Source organism: Aspergillus lentulus (genome assembly GCF_001445615.1).
Source record: "Aspergillus lentulus DNA, contig: Alt01, strain: IFM 54703, whole genome shotgun sequence".
NCBI classification, from domain to species: domain Eukaryota; kingdom Fungi; phylum Ascomycota; class Eurotiomycetes; order Eurotiales; family Aspergillaceae; genus Aspergillus; species Aspergillus lentulus.
Window position 1 is genome coordinate 2,369,419 of NW_028322123.1, and position 19,882 is coordinate 2,389,300.

At 51.1% G+C, this 19,882-nt stretch overlaps 6 protein-coding genes across 6 annotated transcripts; 1 reads left to right on the top strand and 5 right to left on the bottom strand.

The window, feature by feature from the left end:
• Nucleotides 1-283: 283 nt before the first annotated feature.
• Nucleotides 284-1,981, bottom strand: ALT_0750 (2-(3-amino-3-carboxypropyl)histidine synthase subunit 1/2; the record flags this gene model as incomplete). Its single annotated transcript, XM_033556215.2, has 1 exon — nucleotides 284-1,981. The coding sequence occupies one exon, from the start codon at nucleotides 1,979-1,981 to the stop codon at nucleotides 284-286; it is 1,698 nt and encodes a 565-aa protein (XP_033412106.2).
• Nucleotides 1,982-2,261: 280 nt separating this feature from the next.
• On the bottom strand, nucleotides 2,262-3,390 carry ALT_0751 (maleylacetate reductase; the record flags this gene model as incomplete). Its single annotated transcript, XM_033556216.2, has 2 exons — nucleotides 2,262-2,809; nucleotides 2,865-3,390. 2 exons carry the CDS (start codon nucleotides 3,388-3,390, stop codon nucleotides 2,262-2,264), a joined length of 1,074 nt encoding a protein of 357 aa, XP_033412107.2.
• Nucleotides 3,391-4,199: 809 nt separating this feature from the next.
• On the bottom strand, nucleotides 4,200-5,522 carry ALT_0752 (WD40 repeat domain-containing protein; the record flags this gene model as incomplete). Its single annotated transcript, XM_033556217.2, has 2 exons — nucleotides 4,200-5,085; nucleotides 5,161-5,522. The coding sequence occupies 2 exons, from the start codon at nucleotides 5,520-5,522 to the stop codon at nucleotides 4,200-4,202; spliced, it is 1,248 nt and encodes a 415-aa protein (XP_033412108.2).
• Nucleotides 5,523-7,628: 2,106 nt separating this feature from the next.
• ALT_0753 (glycoside hydrolase family 7 protein) lies at nucleotides 7,629-9,110 on the bottom strand (the record flags this gene model as incomplete). Its single annotated transcript, XM_033556218.1, has 3 exons — nucleotides 7,629-8,387; nucleotides 8,452-8,835; nucleotides 8,895-9,110. 3 exons carry the CDS (start codon nucleotides 9,108-9,110, stop codon nucleotides 7,629-7,631), a joined length of 1,359 nt encoding a protein of 452 aa, XP_033412109.1.
• Nucleotides 9,111-12,087: 2,977 nt separating this feature from the next.
• Nucleotides 12,088-13,380, top strand: ALT_0754 (alpha/beta hydrolase; the record flags this gene model as incomplete). Its single annotated transcript, XM_033556219.1, has 2 exons — nucleotides 12,088-12,491; nucleotides 12,558-13,380. The coding sequence occupies 2 exons, from the start codon at nucleotides 12,088-12,090 to the stop codon at nucleotides 13,378-13,380; spliced, it is 1,227 nt and encodes a 408-aa protein (XP_033412110.1).
• A 4,488-nt stretch (nucleotides 13,381-17,868) lies between these two features.
• ALT_0755 (cation:proton antiporter) lies at nucleotides 17,869-19,824 on the bottom strand (the record flags this gene model as incomplete). The annotated part of the gene is made up of 3 exons (XM_033556220.2): nucleotides 17,869-18,609; nucleotides 18,671-19,515; nucleotides 19,575-19,824. The coding sequence occupies 3 exons, from the start codon at nucleotides 19,822-19,824 to the stop codon at nucleotides 17,869-17,871; spliced, it is 1,836 nt and encodes a 611-aa protein (XP_033412111.2).
• Between the last annotated feature and the right edge of the window lie 58 nt (nucleotides 19,825-19,882).

Sequence of the window (19,882 nt, forward strand, 5' to 3'; positions counted from 1 at the left end):
AAGGTCGATAGATCGTGTTGGGATCAAACCCAACAACGTCTGGGATCTGCTTATGTCCATCATGTGATAGGTCGCCCTGTGTCGCGCGATACACTTTTCTTTGCTTCTGAGGGATAAAATGTTTTGCCAATCAATTATCAATTCTTTACACAATTATTGGTCGATTACACTTTAGCTAACTCATAGGAGTTGGATCTACTTGTGTGTCAGAACAAGTTTTTGGTAACGGGACTTCGTTCAGCCTCCATCCAGGGTATCTATAGAGCTCGATTTGCGCCCTAATCTAGTGTTTTTCTATTGAATCGCCCACAGTATATCCCCTTGCAATGCCCTTGCGCCCTTCGACGACCAAAGTGCTGTCTCCAGAATCCTCTTCGTCGTACTGGATATCGAAGTCGCTTCCCAGCCCCTTCCACGTCCGTTGCGACCGTAGAAATTCTGCCCCTGGAGAGACGGCCCCGCCGATCATGGCCAACTCGCCTTTAGCTCGTCTAGCTAGGGCTCGGGCAGCGGCCGGTCCACCGGCAGCAGAGACTGCATCATCACCCTGAACGGAGACCCGGGGTGCAGGATTCCGCATCGGACGCGTGTGAGAAACATACCGGCCGGTTCGCAGATCAAACTCGGGAGGTGCAGACTCGGGTTCCGACATGTCGTCGTCGCCGTTTGGTAATCCTTCGTGGTCGGCTGTTTGTGCCTCTTCGGGAGGTTGGTCCAGGATGCTCTGAAAGTCACTCTGCCAGGCTCCAGTCCAGACGCGCTCGTGGTCACCCTTGAGAGCAAGCTCCAACTCAAATGGGGTGATCACTGGTTTCCAGAAATCTTTGCTGTCGACGAGGGAACTCTCCCAGCAACCAATCACCACCCAGCCACCGATTTCGCTGAAGTTAGCCACCTTTGCGGCATTCAGTTTGCCTACAACAAACATGTAGCTCTTCTTTCCTGCATCTGCGATCTTTTGCTTCACATGCTCCACGATATGAAGGTAATTCTTCACACTGAGCGTATTGATCAAGATCCCGAAAATAGGGACTGTACTGAGCCTTGTCAGAATAGCGTAGCGACGACCCAAGGCGGCCGACGTTGATGCGGGCAGCGGCTTGACATTGCCGCTCGGCGCATCGGTGGTTGGATAAATGTGGATCGCAGCCACGCGGGATGCGAGCGTCAGGAGGAGCGCAGTCGGCGGGTCGGAGATGTGGAAGAGCTGCCATTCCGACAGCAATTCGGGGTTTTCACGCACGGAGTCCGGCACCGTCCGATTGGGAATGGCAGATGATGGACAATGGATTAACTCCGTAGCGTAGAGGTTGGTGTATCCTTCCTCCACTAGGCGCGCGTACACAGCAGGAATATGATCGCAGTAGGTCACGTCGGCCGCGAGTATGATCTTGGTGGCCTGATCCGGGTAGGTCTCTTTGAACGCTTTGATGACCGGTTCAATAGGTAACTCCTTGTGAGTGAAGACATAGATAACAGGTAGTCTGGCAGTAGGCGACAGACACGAGCGGCCGTAATGCACGACCACATCCGCATTCACATGTTCTGCCGCGACCTCGTCGACGCAGCAGGTCCCGTACGATGTATCCGCCAATATGTACAATCTGGGCTCCGGCTCCAGCTTGTCTTCGACACTGAGTTGAGAGACATCCTGAGCTAGATTCTCCGATTCCGCACTGTCCGTTCCGTTACCGTTCTTTTCAGCGGTGGCCTTGTCGACGTCGCGGCGCTCAAGACCTCGGCTGAGAAGCTGGAAGACACGAGGTGCATCCGGAAGCATATCATCCGGGAACTGCAGGGCAATGCGCTTGTACCGTGCCTGGCGTATTTCCCGCAATGTACGCTCGATATCGTAGGTGATGGAGAGCTCTTCGTCCGACAGCGTGCGAGTCGCATTCTGGCGGGCGACGGGTTCGGTGGCCTCGAGTATGAGGGAATCTGGCGTTGAGAGAACGGGCGCCGCCTGCATTTCGGTTCCCATCTTGATTACAAGCTACAGGCAAGGGCAGGTGGAGGAATTCGCTCTTGAAGGTGGGATGTTGTGACGGCGGAAATTTTTATTTTTTTTTTTTTTTGGAGAGGGCGAGAGAAATCCCCCACTTCACCCCGCCATCCATCCGCAGCCAATGGGACTGATGGCATTTGGAGGACTTCATCGTACGATAATCATCCAGAAACGATTAGATCATTTTTCTCATTAGTGACATTTCTTAACAGTTGAATTTGGATTTACATAATATAGCAGAATATATGACTGCTAGCTAAAGATCTGCTCTCGCCGGCTCGCCAGCCCATACCCTCCGGATCAACTCCCGGATAGGAGTACGCTCAATATCTCGAGGATTCCAATAAGGATTGCTTACAGCGATGTCTGCAGCCTTGTCAATATCCTCCTCCTTCATGCCAAACTCCTTGAGACCCCGCTTGACCTTGAGCTTGTCCAGCAAGACATTGAGGCCTTGAATAGCATCGCCGTTGCTGTCCGGAAGCGCCTCTGCGAGCTTTTTCATAGCCTCAGGGATCTTGGGAGCGTTGTAGGAGATGGCGTGTGGCAGGACGGCCGTGTGCGTCTCGGCGTGAGGCAGGTTGAAGCTACCGCCGAGGGTATGGCAGAGTTTGTGGTGGATGGACATGCCCACGCTACCCAGGCAAGTACCGCAGAGCCAGGCGCCGTAAAGAGCCAGCGAGCGAGCAGTTTTCGAGCTCGGGTTCTCGACGATCTCTGGAAGGGCAGATGCCAGTGCCCGCGTACCTTCCACAGCCATCAGGTTGATGACTGGGTTTGTGTTGCGAGCATACAGCGCCTCAACTATCATAACCATTAGTCTTTGAACGTCATAGGCGCAGAACAGCAGTTCACTAACCAGCATGGGCAATAGCATTGACACCGCTCGTCGCACTCATCGCCGCAGGTAGAGTCATAGTAAGATCGACGTCGTAGATGACCGTCCCAGGCAGAATCTTGGGGTCCGAGCGAGTCTTCTTCAACCCTTCCGCTGTCTCACCCAAGATAGGAGTCATCTCACTACCAGCGTATGTAGTCGGGATGCATATATGAGGAAGACCGGTCCGGATACTGATCGCCTTGCCTAGGCCAATGGTACTTCCACCGCCGATGGAGACGACTAAATCCGCTCCTTGGGCCCTCGCATACTCGACTGCCTTATCTGTGATATGGGTAGGAGTGTGCATCGTAGCTTCGGAAAAGATGCCAGCTACTTGGCCCTTGAGAACCGACTTGACGGCCTCCGCGTGCCCGACCTGCTGCGGCGTCGACAGGACCAGCGGGGCCTTGAGGTTGAGCCGCGCAATTTCATCGGGGAGCTTTTGAATAGTACCGCTGCCGAATATGACACGGCCCGGATTTGCATTGTACTCGAAGGAGTCCATCTTGACAATGTGTATGGCCAGCTCGTGCTGCGATCAGAGTTGTAGAACGACAATTGACTGGTGCGGGATTCTCACGAAACGGTAAACAGTTAATCGATAAAACAAAGGATGAGACCAGGGCAGCATGGCTATAAGTATCTATAGGTTCTCTATTCCATAGACGCTCGGGAATGAGGCTTGATCAGCCATGAATAATAAGTTAATAACCTCTTCTCCCCACACCCCACCAGCGGGGGGTGCAAATCCCGTTCAACATCATGGAGCGATTGGAGCGAAGGAAGCTCTTTGCGTGGGTCTCTTTCCGGGATGTTAAGTTTCGGCAGTTGACAAGTTGATGATCCCGATGATGTAGAAGCGCTTTTGACAGGCATTCCTGCAGAATACAGAATGAAGGCAAAGGAACCGAGCGAAGTCGACTGCAATTCTAGCACTCTGATGTTGGATCCTTTAATTGTCACTCCGATAAGAGAATCACCAAGTCGGAAATCCCCTTTTCCCATCCGCCACATAGAGCTCCATCCAGGTACAGTATGCCTCTACTCCTATTGGAGGTTGGAGCAGAAGTGGATGCAGATGTTTCCTAGCATAGATCAAGTATGTATCTCCGTTTCTGTAGAAAACAGAAGGTATTAGGTATAATTGATAATATATTATGATACCTTGATATAGTTACATGTTGCGTCGAAGTTGCACCAACCACGTAATTGCAGCTTCCTTTCGCATAAACACCGATATATGCATGCTACACTTCACTTTTGACTTTTCAAAACCGTTTGGGGTATCCGGAAATCAAGTCGAGTCGAGCCAAATCAATCCATATCGGCAAATCCCATGATATCTTGGCCTCCCTTGCCTTTGTTCTTCTTCTTCTTCTTTTGCTGAGGCGGAGCAGCCTTGCGACTCTCATGATCGCTATCATCCGAGTCATCACCATCGTCGCTGTCATCACTATCACTGCCAAACATACGTTTCCCGCCAGCCATATCGCCGTCCATTCCATCTGAGTCGACGGCCTCGTGCCAGACCTTGACAACCTGACCACCGCCACTGACCATGCGTCCTTCAACGTCGAATCCCAAACCGATGACGCCCTCAGTCTCGTCATGCATGACTTCCGAGACGACCTTGTTCATACCCATCCGGACGAACTTCACTCCACCACTTCCCAGGCCGACGGCAATCATCTTGCCCTTTCCGAGCTCGTCAGGAACAACCGCCAGGGTCTCCAGCGACTCTCCGCCTCCAGCTTCCCGCTGGACATAGATACGCTCGTCTTGGTCATCCCAGGCGCCTTTCTCCCAGAGTGTCAAGACGCCGCTGGAACCTCCCACAACCACCTTTTCACCCCGGCTCGTTCCACTCGCGCGTAAACCGCCGATGTAGACGGAGCTCACCAATTCCTCTTCCTGATCTTCGCTGCGCACCAGGACACCGCGGCGGAGGTCTGTAACGGCTAACGTAGTGCCGCCAGTGGTCACCCATTGCTTGCTGAAGCCGGACGTGCTGGTATCCGAGGGAGGGAGCGGTGTAAGAGACGAAATGTAGTCGTCATGTGGATGATGCGTCTGCTGTGGCCGAGCAGACACGGGAGAGAAGGGAATTCGAAGATCGTAGAGATGAAGTGCGCTAGAGTCGGTGGCGAGGAGGAGAGTCTGAGGGGAGAGCGCATGAACGATTGTCGGAGCATCGACAGATCTGCCATAAAGTCGCCTTGAGTTAAACTATCCACAGAGGAGTAGGCTGATTGCAACGCAAAACCAATTGACTCACCCATCCTTCGCAAGAGGAATCGCAATTTTGTTTTCCACCACGCCGGTCTCCGCCTTCGCGGCCTTGACCAACCCATCCGTCCCCGCAGAGTACAGCATCTCCCCGTCCACCCCGAACCCTAAACACCGACAGCTCCCCTTATGTCGGCGGGTCCTCCACATCGTGTCGATGTGTCCCTTGCCATTGCGAGACGAGGAAGTCGACTCTGCCCCGTCATCGTCGGTGCCACTCTCCTCCGATGGAAGCCGAAAAGTTTGGACGTGGCCAGTAGACAACCCAACGGAAACAATTGGCTCCTTGGGATGAAGGGCCTGCGAGAACAGGTCCGCTGAGAGCGGGAGGGTGCAGACCGTGTCAAACATGGCGGGGGGAGGTGGTAACTCAAGGTCTTTCTTTACTTCTCTGTGAAGGAGCTCTAGAATAGATGACATTTAAAGTGGGTACGTTACGGGCCGATGAATCTTCCGCCAATGGGTTCCTGTATCATAATGCCAACAGCCAACTGGCCTACCTTCTCTCAACTATGCGCTAAACTCCATCATTAAGCTCAGAGACATCTCTAACTTCTAGAAGTCCATCAGCTAAATCATGAGGAAGGAAGTTCAGACCGGGGCAGTGACGCTTGCGTCCGTATCCTGCGGTGAAAAGCTAAATCGACAAAAAAAGAGTGACTAGACTTTCGAGATACTCGGAAAGTGATCTTCGTAGCCCTGGGAAGCCAAAGCGCCAGTTATCATCAAAATCCCCGCCGAGTATATGTTCCAAATCAAATTTGCCCAGTGACCACAGCCAATCTTCAAAATCCACCCAAGGCGATACCGTGGAAGGGGTGCCCCTATGGAAGAAGACAGCATCACAATCAAAGAGGAGCTTTGAGATAGGTACAGTGGACCACGGAGGCCTCAGTTTCGGATCAAGGTCGGCATGTGGATGCACAACGCACAAGAACACGAAAGGATCACGCGTTGGGAAAGTAATCTCCTGCTCGATGCCGGAGTACAGATCTCCCAGTCGACACCAGTCGCTGTGAGGTCTGAGCGCGAGTTGCGAGGGGATAAGGCTTTGGGTATCCAGGTACAGTGATCCAACAACAGTGATCTTGTTGGAACGTGGCTGCTTGAGGAGCATACGTCCCCAACTGGCTCCTCTTCGAAGATAAATCTCCATCTTACGATGCAAGTGGTCGCACGAATGTTTATGGACATTTGCGGAATAGACCACGCCAGAGATCTGACTGAACGAACGGGTTTATACGTCTATCCTCTGCGTCAACCCGCCTCCCCGAAGCCTTGAAGAAGAGAGCTCTCTGGAGAGCACCAGAATTTTGGATGACTCTATGCCACATACGGCAGACCCTCTGAGCTGAAGTGAGCAAGGTGGGTAGATCAACTAGGAGGAGGTTTCCCTCATAAAGTTCTGGAATACTAAAGATTCTGTGATACGCTGAAGAATACATTTTGTCGGCAGTGAGAATAGGCTTGGTTGGTTAGTGGTGGTGGAAGTTTTCCATCTGAGGAATGAACACAGCTGGCGGCATTAGACGCCATCAATACAGTTTGACTCTTGAGCCAGTCATCACAACTTGGATAAAACTTAGGCTCGTTGCAAGAAGTGGCTCAGCCTGATGTAAGGACCTATTCTTCTACAATTTGACTACTCTGAGCTGACAAACAGGGGACGATCCAGGCATTAGATACGCCCTAGTCTGCCCTGATGCTAAAGCTTCTCAATATCAGTCCTAGCACCTGTCATCTAATTCAGCTCCTGCTAGCCATCATGGCAAAAGCAAGACATGCTCAGATTGTCATATGCACAATTAAAGTACTGCCCATTGTTCGTGTTGCATCTCTCTTTACATGAATCACAATGCTTCTGTATCAAGATAATTTCCGTTGCTTGTAGCGATACAGTGCTGCACCCACTCTCCCTACACTATAGAGCTTCACTTCTTGGATCGGGACAAAATGGGCTATGATTCTGATGATCCTCTATTGTCTTCTTCCAAGTCCGAATATAAGTCCCAATGAGAAGGAGACGTGGATTGAGCAAAGGCAGCGCAGGTCGATCAAAAGAGATCTTCCTCAGTGTGCTTTGAGACTACGAGGACTAGGTGTTACCTGTGGCTGTCGGGAAGGAGAAGAGCTTGCAGAAAGGCAACAAAATTGTTCAAATCAACCTCATATGTACAGGAGAAGTTAACTTCGAGCTCTTTGAAAAAGAAAAAGTAAAACACTTCACTTGGAAACAGGAATCAAAAGAGAAATTAACGGAGAAAGTGACAGATAAGAAAACAGTAAGTGAAAGCCTGCCCTGAAGCTCAGCAGGGTCCATGTCAATCGTATATCTGACTACATACAAGTCCGGGAGGAGACACTCCTCGTCTTGCTACTTCTCAAGGGAACCTGCCCTCAACCGTTGCAGACACAATCTGTGTCTCCCGCTCGAGCTTGACTTTCCTGTCAAATCGCTTAAGCTTTGTAGGTCGAACCAATGGGACCAAACTTGATGTTGGAGAAAGTCACAGAGGCATCAGGGTGCTGGGACTCGACCTTTTCTGGGTCGCCGGCGCCGTGCTCACAGGTGCCCCGGGCAACGCCAGGCTTCGAAGGATCAGCATCAGTGGGGTAGGTGCTGTCGAGCCACATCATGCTAGAATGGTGGTCGTCCCAGATGCTCATGATGAGAACCATCTCAGACAGGGCTTTGCCCATGCCGCTGAGACCGCCGTGCTTCGCGAAAATATCCTCATCGCCAAAGGCCTTCTTCTGGGCCGTGCAGAAGTCCGAGGTGATCGAGTTGCCAGACACGCCGGCAACGTTGGAGACAGAGTTGGCAATCACCTTACCGTTCTGGACGTAGAGACGCTTGATTTCGGAAAGAGCGCCACTGTCAGTGCCGTCAGCGGTAATGAACTGAGTCACTACGGTCATCTTGGATTTCGTGTCAACGATCTTTCCAGGGCCATAGAAGGACTCATTGCCCATGCGGAAAGAATTGAAGTCACAGCCATCAGGATCACAAGTGCCTGCATAGCGGGTAGCAGAGTAAGTGCCACCGCATGCATCACCGCTGCACATGGTCTGTGAGACATCATCACAGGGATGAGGAGTCACGGCAGTGGAAATGCTATTAGCCTCCCAGATATCCATCTCAGGGCAGCAGGATCCGTGGCCACCAACGCCTGCGTTCTTGTCGTTGCTAGAAGGCTCCCAGCCTTCCACGTTCGCCTGTGTTACCGTCAGCTTCTATGAAATAGTCGATCAGATCTACTATTGTGAGGGCTTATCTTACCGCGCCATTGATGAACTTGAGATCCCGGGGGCACTGGGAGTCGCAGTATCCGGTTCCGTACTTCGCACCGGCCTTGTTGCTAGGGTATTTAGACATGCCACCATCGGCATCCATAGCCACAAAGTACAGAGCACCGTTCAGGCCGCAAGGAAGGTTGGACACATCAACATCGAAGGTGAACTCGTTGTTCAGCAGGTTGAAATGCTGATACGTCTCGTCATCCTGCATAAGGTACAAACGCGAGCCAACATTGGCACCGGTGACGAAGCTGAGCTTAAGCTCGGATCCAGAGGTAGTGATACCGTAAGTGCCCGCGTAATCGGCACCATCTAAAGCACAGTTTTGAGCGCAGGATTCGTTGTCAGGGCAGAGGTCCGTGTTCCACTGTTGGCATTGTCAGAAAAACTGCATCCTTGAATACGGCTGCCGATAGAAATGCCTACCGTGTTGCCAGTATAGCAGTTGGTGGTATCTTTGGTCGAATGCAGCCAGCGCCAGTTGGCATCAATCACAACGGAGCCGCTCTGCTGAGTGCAGCTGCCAGCAGCAGTACACTTTTGCCAGGTCAGAGGAGGGTGGGTTTCCGGTTTCTGTGTGCCGACCTGCTGAGCATTGGCGGCTACAGCAAGAGCAGAGAAAAGGAGCGCGCGTTGATGCATTCTGATGCAGAAGAGAATGAATAAAGTTTGTCTTTGTTGTCTGTCCAGCGGAGATGATTGACCAACTTTAGGACGAGGTTGTTAGCCTTTATATACCTTTTCTTAAAGTGAGATCGTCCTTCCTTTTTACCCCGGAGCTAGCCTAGGAGGAGTGCATACCTCCATCTCAACATATCCGGTGCAACGGTCCGTCAGTCCGTCGCATTCGCCTGTTTCAAGATAGAGAGCGATGTTTGTCCAAGATTGTAGGGGGCTAACCATGCAGGCAATGAATGTCACAAGGACAGCAAGTTATGTCTGGAAGTGGACCCTGAGATCTCATGGATTTAGAAATGCTCCGCACACTAAGTCGTTCGACTAACAGAATCCCGAAAGTTCCGTGTCCATTACAGAGCCATGATTGAGTTTTTGCGTTTCATCTGTGCAGTAGCGGAGAAAGCTCCGAGCTACTTTTGCTAGGAGCAATATCACTGCTACCCTGGGCCATAGCCGGTTTCTGCATGTTCACGGCAATCCCTTCGACAAGGGTCCCCAGAAAGATGACGGGCGAGAGGACCACATGCGGATACGCAACCATTTCCAGCTTACAGGACCATATTGTCTGATAAGGAAATGTATGTCGGCGACTACATCTTAGGGAGACGGTCGAAGCGACTTTCCCTCTGGGTATGCTCTCAAAGATGGCAAAGGATGGTTTTCATGCCAGTCTTCCCGCACTAGGAAGTAAGTCCCCGGCAGCTGAGTGAAAGATTAGAGAAGCAAGGGTAGAACCAAATCAAGCCCTGACCGAGGGGTTCGTGATGCTATCAAGCGAGGATGTCGATCCCCGGAGCCTGTCTGGTATAGTATCATTCAACACGAAACCACGGGTCAATTAGGCTGACGGCACCTCGTCTAAAGGGGATACGTCGACATCCCAGCGTGTACTGAGACGTGAACGACGGGCTTTCTCAACCTGAAGGATTGCAAGAAAGTACTCCGTCTTGCCGTTTAGGCACGGCGGTCAAACCAAATTTTTCCGGTTGCCTTGGGAGTGAGAACTTTGGGTCGGTAAAGACACATACTCCACGAAGGCTGATTTCTGAAACGGCTCCCAGAGACTTGATTTGAAGATTCGGATGCTGCGACGTCGAAATTAAGCGCTAGAAGAGATGACGCGGTGGCAGGATCTGGCAGACTGTGGCGTTATTGGGCGTCAGCTTCATTTCAAGCCATCGGTGACCTGATATGAAGCATTGATTAATTATCGAGGGGTCCTGAAGCCATGTCGATCACCGGAATGCGGGGATAGAATCCCATCAATAGAAATTCGCCTTTGACGAGTGCCGGCGCACTCGGTTTCGGATGTTCGCCTCCGATGGCGCGGGGTGCGTCTTCAGGCAGAATTCTGCATCAACTGCCAAAGAAAAGCCCATCTACTTGCCAAGAGAAATTGTCAAGGATATATTCCTGTCTTGGCAAATAGACCAAATGAAGAAGAGTCACGGTCAATCGCTGTTACCTCGGACGTCCGGGAATACTACTGCGAGATTCATACAGCCTAAGGGCGGCTACTGAGTGGAATCGACAGAGACTATTCGAGTTCACCTTATTGCTACGGGTAACGTACGGACATCCTGAGTCAGTGTTTACCATACGCAACCCACAGAACCCTGATCAAACACTCTTGTGGTCATTGACAGAGATCTAGCAATGCAAACATCGGAGGGACAGTGAGATTGCTATCGGAGGAACCCATAAAACGAGGTGCGTACCTTGCAGACCCATCCACGACGGCGCAGCACGTCCAGTCTGCACATATGTGCAAGGGCTCGAATCGCGATTTAGCCGGGAACGTCTCTCATCCTATGAATCGACAGGCAAACCGCCAGAATTTCTCCGCAATGTAGCTAGGAGGTTATGGGGTAAAAGCAAGAGCGAGAGCCAGCAGCTGTATCTCTGGAATTATCGCCTGAGCTCTCTGCAGGGTCGTTTTCGGATACGGAGTTTCTCCTGTCTTAACACCGCCAGATTTTAGACATCCAAGTTCAGTTCAAAGCTGACTCTACAGTTTGCTGGGCCAAGTGATGGATTCTCGACTCCCCCCTGCTGACCGCTGAGAAAATGAGAGCATGAATGAGCCGGCGGCCCGTTGTGATCATCGCCCGTGCTGTCTGTTTGTATGTCATCTCTGTGTGGTTATTGTCATCTGGAACTGCGCAAGTCCGACTTTTGATAGCAAGTTAACCGGCATATGGAGTTGCCTGAGTTCATGCGTGTTCAGTTCGAAGATATGCCGACAATTTTCTGGTAATCGATCCACTTGAGGGGTGCATATGCTCATTAGCGTGGATCAATCGAAACTGTAAGCTTCAAGATATTTAGTCAATTCTAGAAATATCCGTCCAAGTTTAGGTTTAGCAGCTGGGTTCTCAGCTTTTCTGGATGAATTCGAGTCTCAGTCATATAGTAGTGCCTCGGATTGTTCAGCTCACTGCTATAACTTTTGCATAGGAAATTGGTGAACAGTATGACCTTGAGTGTTTTTTTCAGCCAAGAATCTATCACTGTACAATCGCATCATGAATCAAAATGGTGATATAGATATGAGCTCGAGATGATTGCGAGGAGCTGTGTTGTGCTTCCTGAGCCAAATAATGCCTCAAGCTGATGGTGTTTGGGTGAGCCCTGATTAGTCACTTGATGCCTGGTCACCCTGGTGACGCCTTATCGGCTGGCTCTTTCCCATAAACTGATAAGGCATCCAGGCATCCATCTCTACTCCAACATCTCCGGAGGACCTCGGCTTCTTTTCTTTCCCTGTTCAAGCGTCTTTAATGGATTACGCTGCTTTTGGTCCCGTCACTTTTAGATCATTGCTTCATTAGCGTTTGACTAGAAACATTCGGAGATCCAAAGTCATATTCTAGAGGCCGTGGAACAGCCTAAGAGAGAAGATCCAGAGTTCGAGGGACCAAGAAGTTCGAACCAGTCGGCCATGGCTTGGTACACCCAGGCAGTTGAAAGAGCCTCCAATTCTTTCAATGGTCCGCAGGTTCATCTTCACCTACTAGTTCTGACTGGAGCATCGGTGACTCTCGCTTTTCTTTTCCGTTCGTTTCTCTCCGAACAGCATCCTAAAGGTACCATTCTTCCTTCGCCCCGTACAGCGATTTCAACTCTGTCCGATGAGGAGAAGCGCCAACTCCCTCTACCAAATGATGTGCTCCCTGGAGCGCGGGATGTAGCCTCGCCGTATGGCTCCATGAGAGTGTATGAATGGGGTCCAGAGGACGGGCCTAAAGTATTATTTGTTCATGGAATCACCACACCTTGCATTGCTCTGGGCGGATTGGCACATGCTTTGGCCGATCAGGGTTGCCGAGTGATGCTTTTTGACCTGTATGTTGTTTCGCTATTTCACTAATAATTTTTTTGGGGAGACTTTGCTGAGAGGTTGCCTTCCAGTTTCGGAAGAGGTTACTCGGACTGTCCGTCTGACGCTCCTCAAGATGATCGACTTTTTGCGACTCAGATTTTCCTCGCTCTAAGCTCCTCTCCTGTCTCCTGGACGGGAACTGGCTCTGGGAAATTCTGTCTGGTCGGTTACTCCTTGGGCGGTGGAATTGCAGCGGCATTCGCATCGTACTTCCCTAATCTGCTCTCCGCATTGGTGTTATTGGCCCCAGCAGGGTTGATCCGCGACTCCCAGATCAGCTTTCAGTCCCGACTTCTCTATTCGCGTGGTCTGGTCCCAGAACGGGTACTCGGTTTCCTTGTTGGTCGCCGCCTCCGCGCTGGGCCCTTGACTACCCCAAAGCCAAAGAATGAAAAACTGAACGCTGCAGATGCCCTCACCGAGGAGCTTCCCTCACAAACCGCGGGCAATATGCAGGTATTGTCTCGGGCCTATCCACAAGTCTCGGTTCTCAATGCCGTTTCTTGGCAGGTGAACAACCATGCCGGATTTGTTCATGCCTTTATGTCTAGTATGCGCTTTGGCCCGATCCTGCAGCAGCGACAGTGGGACACCTGGACGCGCCTTGGCAAGCACCTGGCAACACAGAAGGAACTTCCAAAGGAAGAGCAACCGACAAACGGTCTTCCAAGTGACAAAGTCCTCATCATGTGCGGCATCCATGATACCATTATCGTGAAAGATGAGCTTGTGCCCGATGCCACGTTGGCCCTCCAGGGAAATGTTGATTTTGAGTACTACAACGCAGGCCATGAGTTTCCCAGCACACTGTACGACAAGGTAGCACAACGGATAGTGGAGCTCTTGCATTGAAAGAAATCTATTGAATTTTGTCGACGACAAAAAATCAGGGAAAGGAAAAGAAAAGAAACAACACCTTTGAGCTCGGGGCCCAGGCTTGATGAAATGTACGCTAATAAGACAATCATAGACTTTGTATATAGAACATCATTCTGTCGATTTTCTGGATGAATTTTTCTTCCTTGTCCGGCCACCCCCCAATTCTGGAATAAAGAGGTATACCCATGAAACTTCCACCTTCATTTCCGCAATATTTCTTCGGTTGCGTCAAGTTGACTGCTCAAACGTGATACGTGAGCTGACCGATCTTGCATGCGTGCACGAGCGAAGTAAGGCTCATCAGCAAAAGCTGACTGTGAGAATCGGTCGACAACACCGTTGCTCGCTTCTGGAATATGGCTCAACTTCCCGGCACTGAGACCGCTGCTCTCGCCGTTGGTCATCCTGAAATGAAGACACAGGTGAGCCCTCTGTGGCGAATATGTGTGCACATGAAATGGGGCTTACTTTGTGGACTTTGTTGCAGAAGGCATTGTCAATATGAGGTTTCTGTTCGCCTTCTAGTAGAAGTGCTGGGAAGTTGAAGTTGTTTCGGACAAGGGAGTGAGGCGAGATAATCTATCAAGTTGCCGAAGTGTGGCAGTAAGACAGGCTGACGATATACACTCGAGATATGGTGTATTTCAAGATGTGGATTGTGCGATGGCCGCTGCAATGACAGTCGGTGAAGTCGCCTTTTGTTCTGCTTTTATGCTTATTGGTTCTCAAAAATGGTGAGTAACAGCAAGACAGGCATGTCCCTCCTCTAAATACCCAAGGATGATCACCGGAGCAGATGGAACAGTCAGGGAATTTTGATGATGGAATACAAAAATAGCTGACCCGCTTTACAGTCTCGAGGGTACTAGTAAATGACAAGGATAAGATTGAACGGGGCTAGAACAAGGAATGGCAGCGAGGTTGAAACCGGAATGATCGAGATCTTCAGCCTGAGAGACAGCATGGACGATGACATCGACATGGGCTTAGTGACATTCACCGGTCTGTTCTGTCGCATGGGCTGCCGAGAACGGCTGTGGATCAGCAATCGGCCCAACAGTCGTGAGGTCAAGAGCGAAGCGGATGTATCCCGTGGCTACTGGACAACCTATTCTCGTCTCGACGCAGGGTCCACGAAGGATCATCATCATATGTCTTGATCACCAAGAGCCGTCCACCAGCCGTAGGTACCGGCTGGGCTTGGGCCAAGGGATGGCCTCGGAGTGGAGTTGGATCTCATCAACGAATGGTCTAGTTCGTGTCTCTCGAACAGGAGTTCATTTACCACTGGATCGACTTCCTGGAGGGGGATTCTGATAAGCGGGCGTGGCGTACGTCGGGGAGATTGGCCGAGCAGTGCCCTATGGGCCCGTCCCCCTGGTAAGCTACTGGATGTTACAGGTTCTTTCTTTTTTGACGCCAACCATTTTTCCTCGGACGTTGGAGGTGGACAGTGTTCATGATTGGACGAAAAGTAGGCTGAAACACCAGATCTTCTGTCACAAGTCTAGACCTTAGACCAGTAGCATGGCCGATGGCATGCAACTTTCTTGGCAGCAATTCAGCTGCCATTGCAGTCATGCACCCTGTCATAATCTGTGCAGCACATCCCAAACTAGTGGCATTACTGGCAGGCTTGGATAGGGAGTCGAGATCGAGGGCGAGCCGTTGCGGGAACGATCGGTTTGAGCTTCAGACAGGCGTGGTTCGCGTGGACAAACGTGGTTGCTGGTATGGACGATCAACGCACAGTCCCAAGTGAAATCTGAAGCAGGATTTTGACTGGCACAACCTGCCGTTCATCATCCCATCTGAGCAACTCCCATGCCTTTGTGGCTGTATGTTTTCTTTTTCCTCCGTCACCCCCTTGCTTCCTCATTTCCTCTTGGAGTGGCGATCAGCGAACAGCCCCCTTTATCAACGTTCCTGAGGTGACGATTCACGGAGCGATGCAAGAAGTGCATCATTTGCGTGTTAAGCTATGTGCATATGCAGGTTAGCATGCAGCCTGTGCTTCTTCTCGTGCTGTTCTAACGGCTGCGAGTGTCAAATTCCCTGTGCAGTCATCGGCCGATTTACATTCCTGACGGGCCTTCTCTAACAAGATGCCATGTGCTGGACAATTACCTTATGGTTCCTCATACCTACCTAGTCCTGGCATGGATTTGGGCTCTACCTTGGAAATCATTGGCGAATCTGCTGCGGGTGTGTGTCAACCATCCACATGCTTGGGTCGTCGTACTCCAGACATACGGACACCCAAAATAGAGTTCAGCTATGCTCCTTGAATTTCAGACTGAGAGTAATATGATTTGGGTCCAGGAAAAAAAATTGAAAAATAGAACGCGAAGCCTCGCTCATTGGATAATCCTGCCAGGAGCGTCATCGCTGAGGGAGGGGATGCGCATGACATGTGGAAACGGACGATGGGCAGAAGGGGGGAAAAAGCAATTATTCAATTACGCCCCGTGACTTTCTGCTGATTAGGGGCTGGATCGTTCAAGATCGGGGACGAAAAAAGTCCTTTACGACAGGTCTAAAGGACTTAAGAGACAGCTGAGATTTCACGGTGTCAATCTCAATTTTAGCCGTTGCCAGCGTTGGGAAATGCGAATGCCTCCGCACCTCAGGAGTCAGGACGCCTTGATTGGCGATGGCCGTGAACTACGCTCACTCTTGGCACCGGTTGTTACCAGAGTGTCGGGTGCGTCCAGACTTACTCTTACGCGGAGTTTCGAGGCTTTGAGCAAAAGGTTTCGGCGTTGTCAGGGGTTGACGGACAAGCCCATGGGGTGAAATCCGTGGTGTTGGGTGCTTTATGGCTACAATCATGATGCAATCCGGGCAGCTTTCCAACCTGGCTGGACCCGGGGTTAACTTCACCAGTACCGGGAGATTTGCAGTGACTTTGAGGTCTTGACCAGCATGCCAAGGAGCTGTACATTCACGAATTGGGCAAAAATTGACGACAATTACGAGCGACTACTCCGTGCTCCATATTGCGTCCCAGTCCAAACCATGGGATTTTGCGACTTGAGAGCAGTTCACAGTTGCTCATCATGCGATATGTATACAATATACCGTAGCTTGAATCAAATAAAGACGGGCTGGAGTGATATTACTCTCCTCAAGGCCCCTGGCTGCCCAGTACAATGCTGCAGGAACCTTCTCGGCAGATCGCTGCCTTTGCGCAAGCCAAGGCCAGAAATCCGACTTATTTTTAACAAGTTTCTACGTCAAGCTCGGTGCATATACGCAGGCTCAAAAGGCTATTCAATAGTGGGGCCTGTGAAGTGCACTGACGACAAGGAGTTCCACCGTTTTACGGGTAGGATTCTATCACTCCCCCATCCTCGCCGTGGATGGCATGAGACAGAGCCAAGCCTCAACTCTCAAAGCAGTCGACTAGTTCGCACCAAGCCTCATCGGAGGCCTGTGCTGACGGCAGACTGCAGAGCACATGGTTGCAAGGGAGAATTGTCCATTCTCCCTTGCTGAAAAGCATGACAGGTCATCTTTCGGACATCAAATGAAGGCAAAGGCCGTTATCGTCATTCGCAGGGTGATACTACCCAGTCGAGACTAAAAACAGGAGGAATTGGCGAACTCCAAGCCTAGACACGCAGATCTTGCTCAGATTGGTCCATTTTTGGTTGTTTCATCACTTCGCTCTGAAACTATCTTAAATAATTGCTTTTTCCTTCTCGTTGCCGGCGCAACTCGTTTTGATTAAGCCCCTTGCACCACAGCCATCTTCAACAGCAACTTCACCTGGAAGAGGTGAAACAAGCTGTTTGAACATGAACCAAGATCGACAACACCGGATGAACCCCTGAGTACGAACTACAGAGTCTAACTCTACGGACTATCTACAGTCCTCAGGCAAGCCGACCAAGCTTGCAGCTCCAACCTTTCAAGGCGTCGACCCCACAATTAGCTAACGGCTGTGGCATGCTTTGGTCGCTGCTAATCCCGGTAAGGATCCGCGTCGCTCAATACGGCCAATACTTGCATATCGAGTATCGACTAGCGAGTCATGTTAAATGAAACCGATGGCATGGACTCATCCTAAGCGTCTTTAGTCGTGTGGACTTGTCCCATACGCTTTCGAAGATGGAGCAGACAAGACAATGACCTTGTTGTTACACAAGGGAGATTGGCCGAGTGAACTTATCTTCCCTGATGCCATTTCGGAACCTTCCTTTTTCAGCTCGTATCCTGTTACTCCTTGCCTTTTCAGGATAGGCGGGAGGAATGGTACGCTAGTAAAAAGGGCGCCCATCTGAGTAGTCTGAGATTTGCTGAAGTCGGGTCCCAATGGCCGCAAATCGTAGGGCCGAAATGACCATTCTCTATCTCTCGAAGGGTTGCTAGCGGAGTGCGTCCTTTTCTCGCTTTCTTTTTGCTTTTTGTGGCCTTGCCCCCATTGAGTCTACTTGCACAGGGCACTACGCGATGTCCTCAAGAGACGCCCCACGCGCCTAGAGGGTCTTCGCCGGCAGAACGGGTTCGAAGACTCTGGAGGGCTTTCACCCTCTTCACTAGAAGCCCGACAGAAAGTGGCCCAATGAAAGTGCAGAGGGTGATTGCCCAGATGACCACCAGATAGGTCTCAGAGTCTACCTCTTGGCTGCTGGGTGCGGGAGATGAGGACGAATGAGGGGAGAAGATCCCATCCGCCTCGGCCAGCGATGCGATGAGGTAGCCAATCTCGCCTCGCGCCACCATAGCCAAACCCAAAATCGACGCCGGATACAATGAGCGAGGCTTGGGAGGAAGCTGTGAGCTGCTGATTTGTGCCACAGGAGGACAAAGCCCTTCTTGTGGCGAATCAGCTCCCGCTATTGCCGCCTGGAGTTGAGGGTCCTGCTTGCGCGGGTTTGATTCAGATGATTGGCTTTCTTCTCTCTTTGGTCCATCGCTCTTTGGTGTCTGTGGTGTCTGTCTTTGCGCTGAGGCACGTGAGGAGTCACTGTCTGGCTGAGATCGGGTCTTGCATGACTTGACCGCGCTCACAGTGGCAACCCCGAGTAGAACCCTCTTCGCCTTGTTCAACGGCTTTGACCCGGGTAAGGTCAACCGAATCAGCCAGAATCCGGTCACTAGCTTGCCAAAAGTCATGAGAAGAGTGTAAACTACGCCTCGCCAGACTACCCTCCCTTCGAACATTTTCGTGATTGGAATGGAGAAACCTATCGAAGCCTGGAGGGCGAGTCAGAGTGGAATTCTGAGAAGATAGCAGTAGATATCTGTGGCAACCTACAAAAAAGAGTGGGCTCAGAATCCGTTTGAGGGGCTCTTTGCAGAAAGTTTCAAACGTAAGTTCTCCAGTTGGTCGCTTGAAATGCATAGTCCGTTCCGTATGAGCGGTGGCCTCGGCTTCTCTGTGGCTTCTTTGTGTATGATTTGCGTCACAAGTCAGACGAGACTGCATTTCAATGCTCTCCGGCTGATGTCCACGCTGGTCATTGGCTGGGATTTCGGTCATTGGCTGCTTTTCACGAGTGGCCAACGTCTCGTCAAGCCAGGAAATACTAGCCCCAGCCAGATATGCAGCGAAGAGTCCCGACGTGCCTGCGTACTGTGCGCCGGTGACCAATCCAATGAGATAGAGCATGTAGACAACAAACGCGACATTCAGTGACCTCATCCAACCAGGGACCCGAATCTCGTGCGCCTGAAGTTTGCGCACGATCACCGCAACGACAAACCGACAAATGAGAAGAAGCCCCAAAGCAAATCCAAAGGCAACAAGGATGGGTCTGATCACGACCACCGGGTCGAAGGACGATTTCCGATTCGCACCACCCAGGTTCGAGATGATTTGGACCATCACCAAGCCCGCGACATCGTCCATCATCGCTGCGCTGCCGAGGACAACACCCAACCGGGTCTTTGCCAATCCCGTCGTGGACAGGATGGTGAATGTTGTTCCGATACTGGTTGAGCAGAGGGATGCACCGGCGGCAAATGCCTGGAGAGGAGTCGCTGATAGCAGGCTCATCAGGACAAAGGATAAAGCCATAGGCACACCTATCCCGGTGATCGCCACCATGGAGGACAGAATGAAGTTTGATTTCAATTGAGAGAACGATGTTGAAAGGCCACCTGTTGAAACAATCTCGTCAAAATAACGGCATCAGCCGATCCTTCTGCATTTGACTTACCCTCGTACACCAAAAGAAGCAACCCGAGATAACCGAGCTGCTGAACGGTTTTCTGAACGTCCAGTCCTAGCCAGTTGGCTCCGGGGACTCCCCATGCCATCCCAATGAGAAGTTGCCCAATGAGCCCGCAGTAGATCAGCTTATCAAGTAGAGCGTTCACCCAATTGAGGACAAGCAGAAAGCTAGACTGCATCAGAATAGTTTGGATCCCTGGCTCATGATATGCCAATGCATCTTGTGAGGATGCCATGGTGGCTTGTATCAGGATGATGTGATGTAGTTAGGTTGGCAGTGAATCCGTCAGCCGC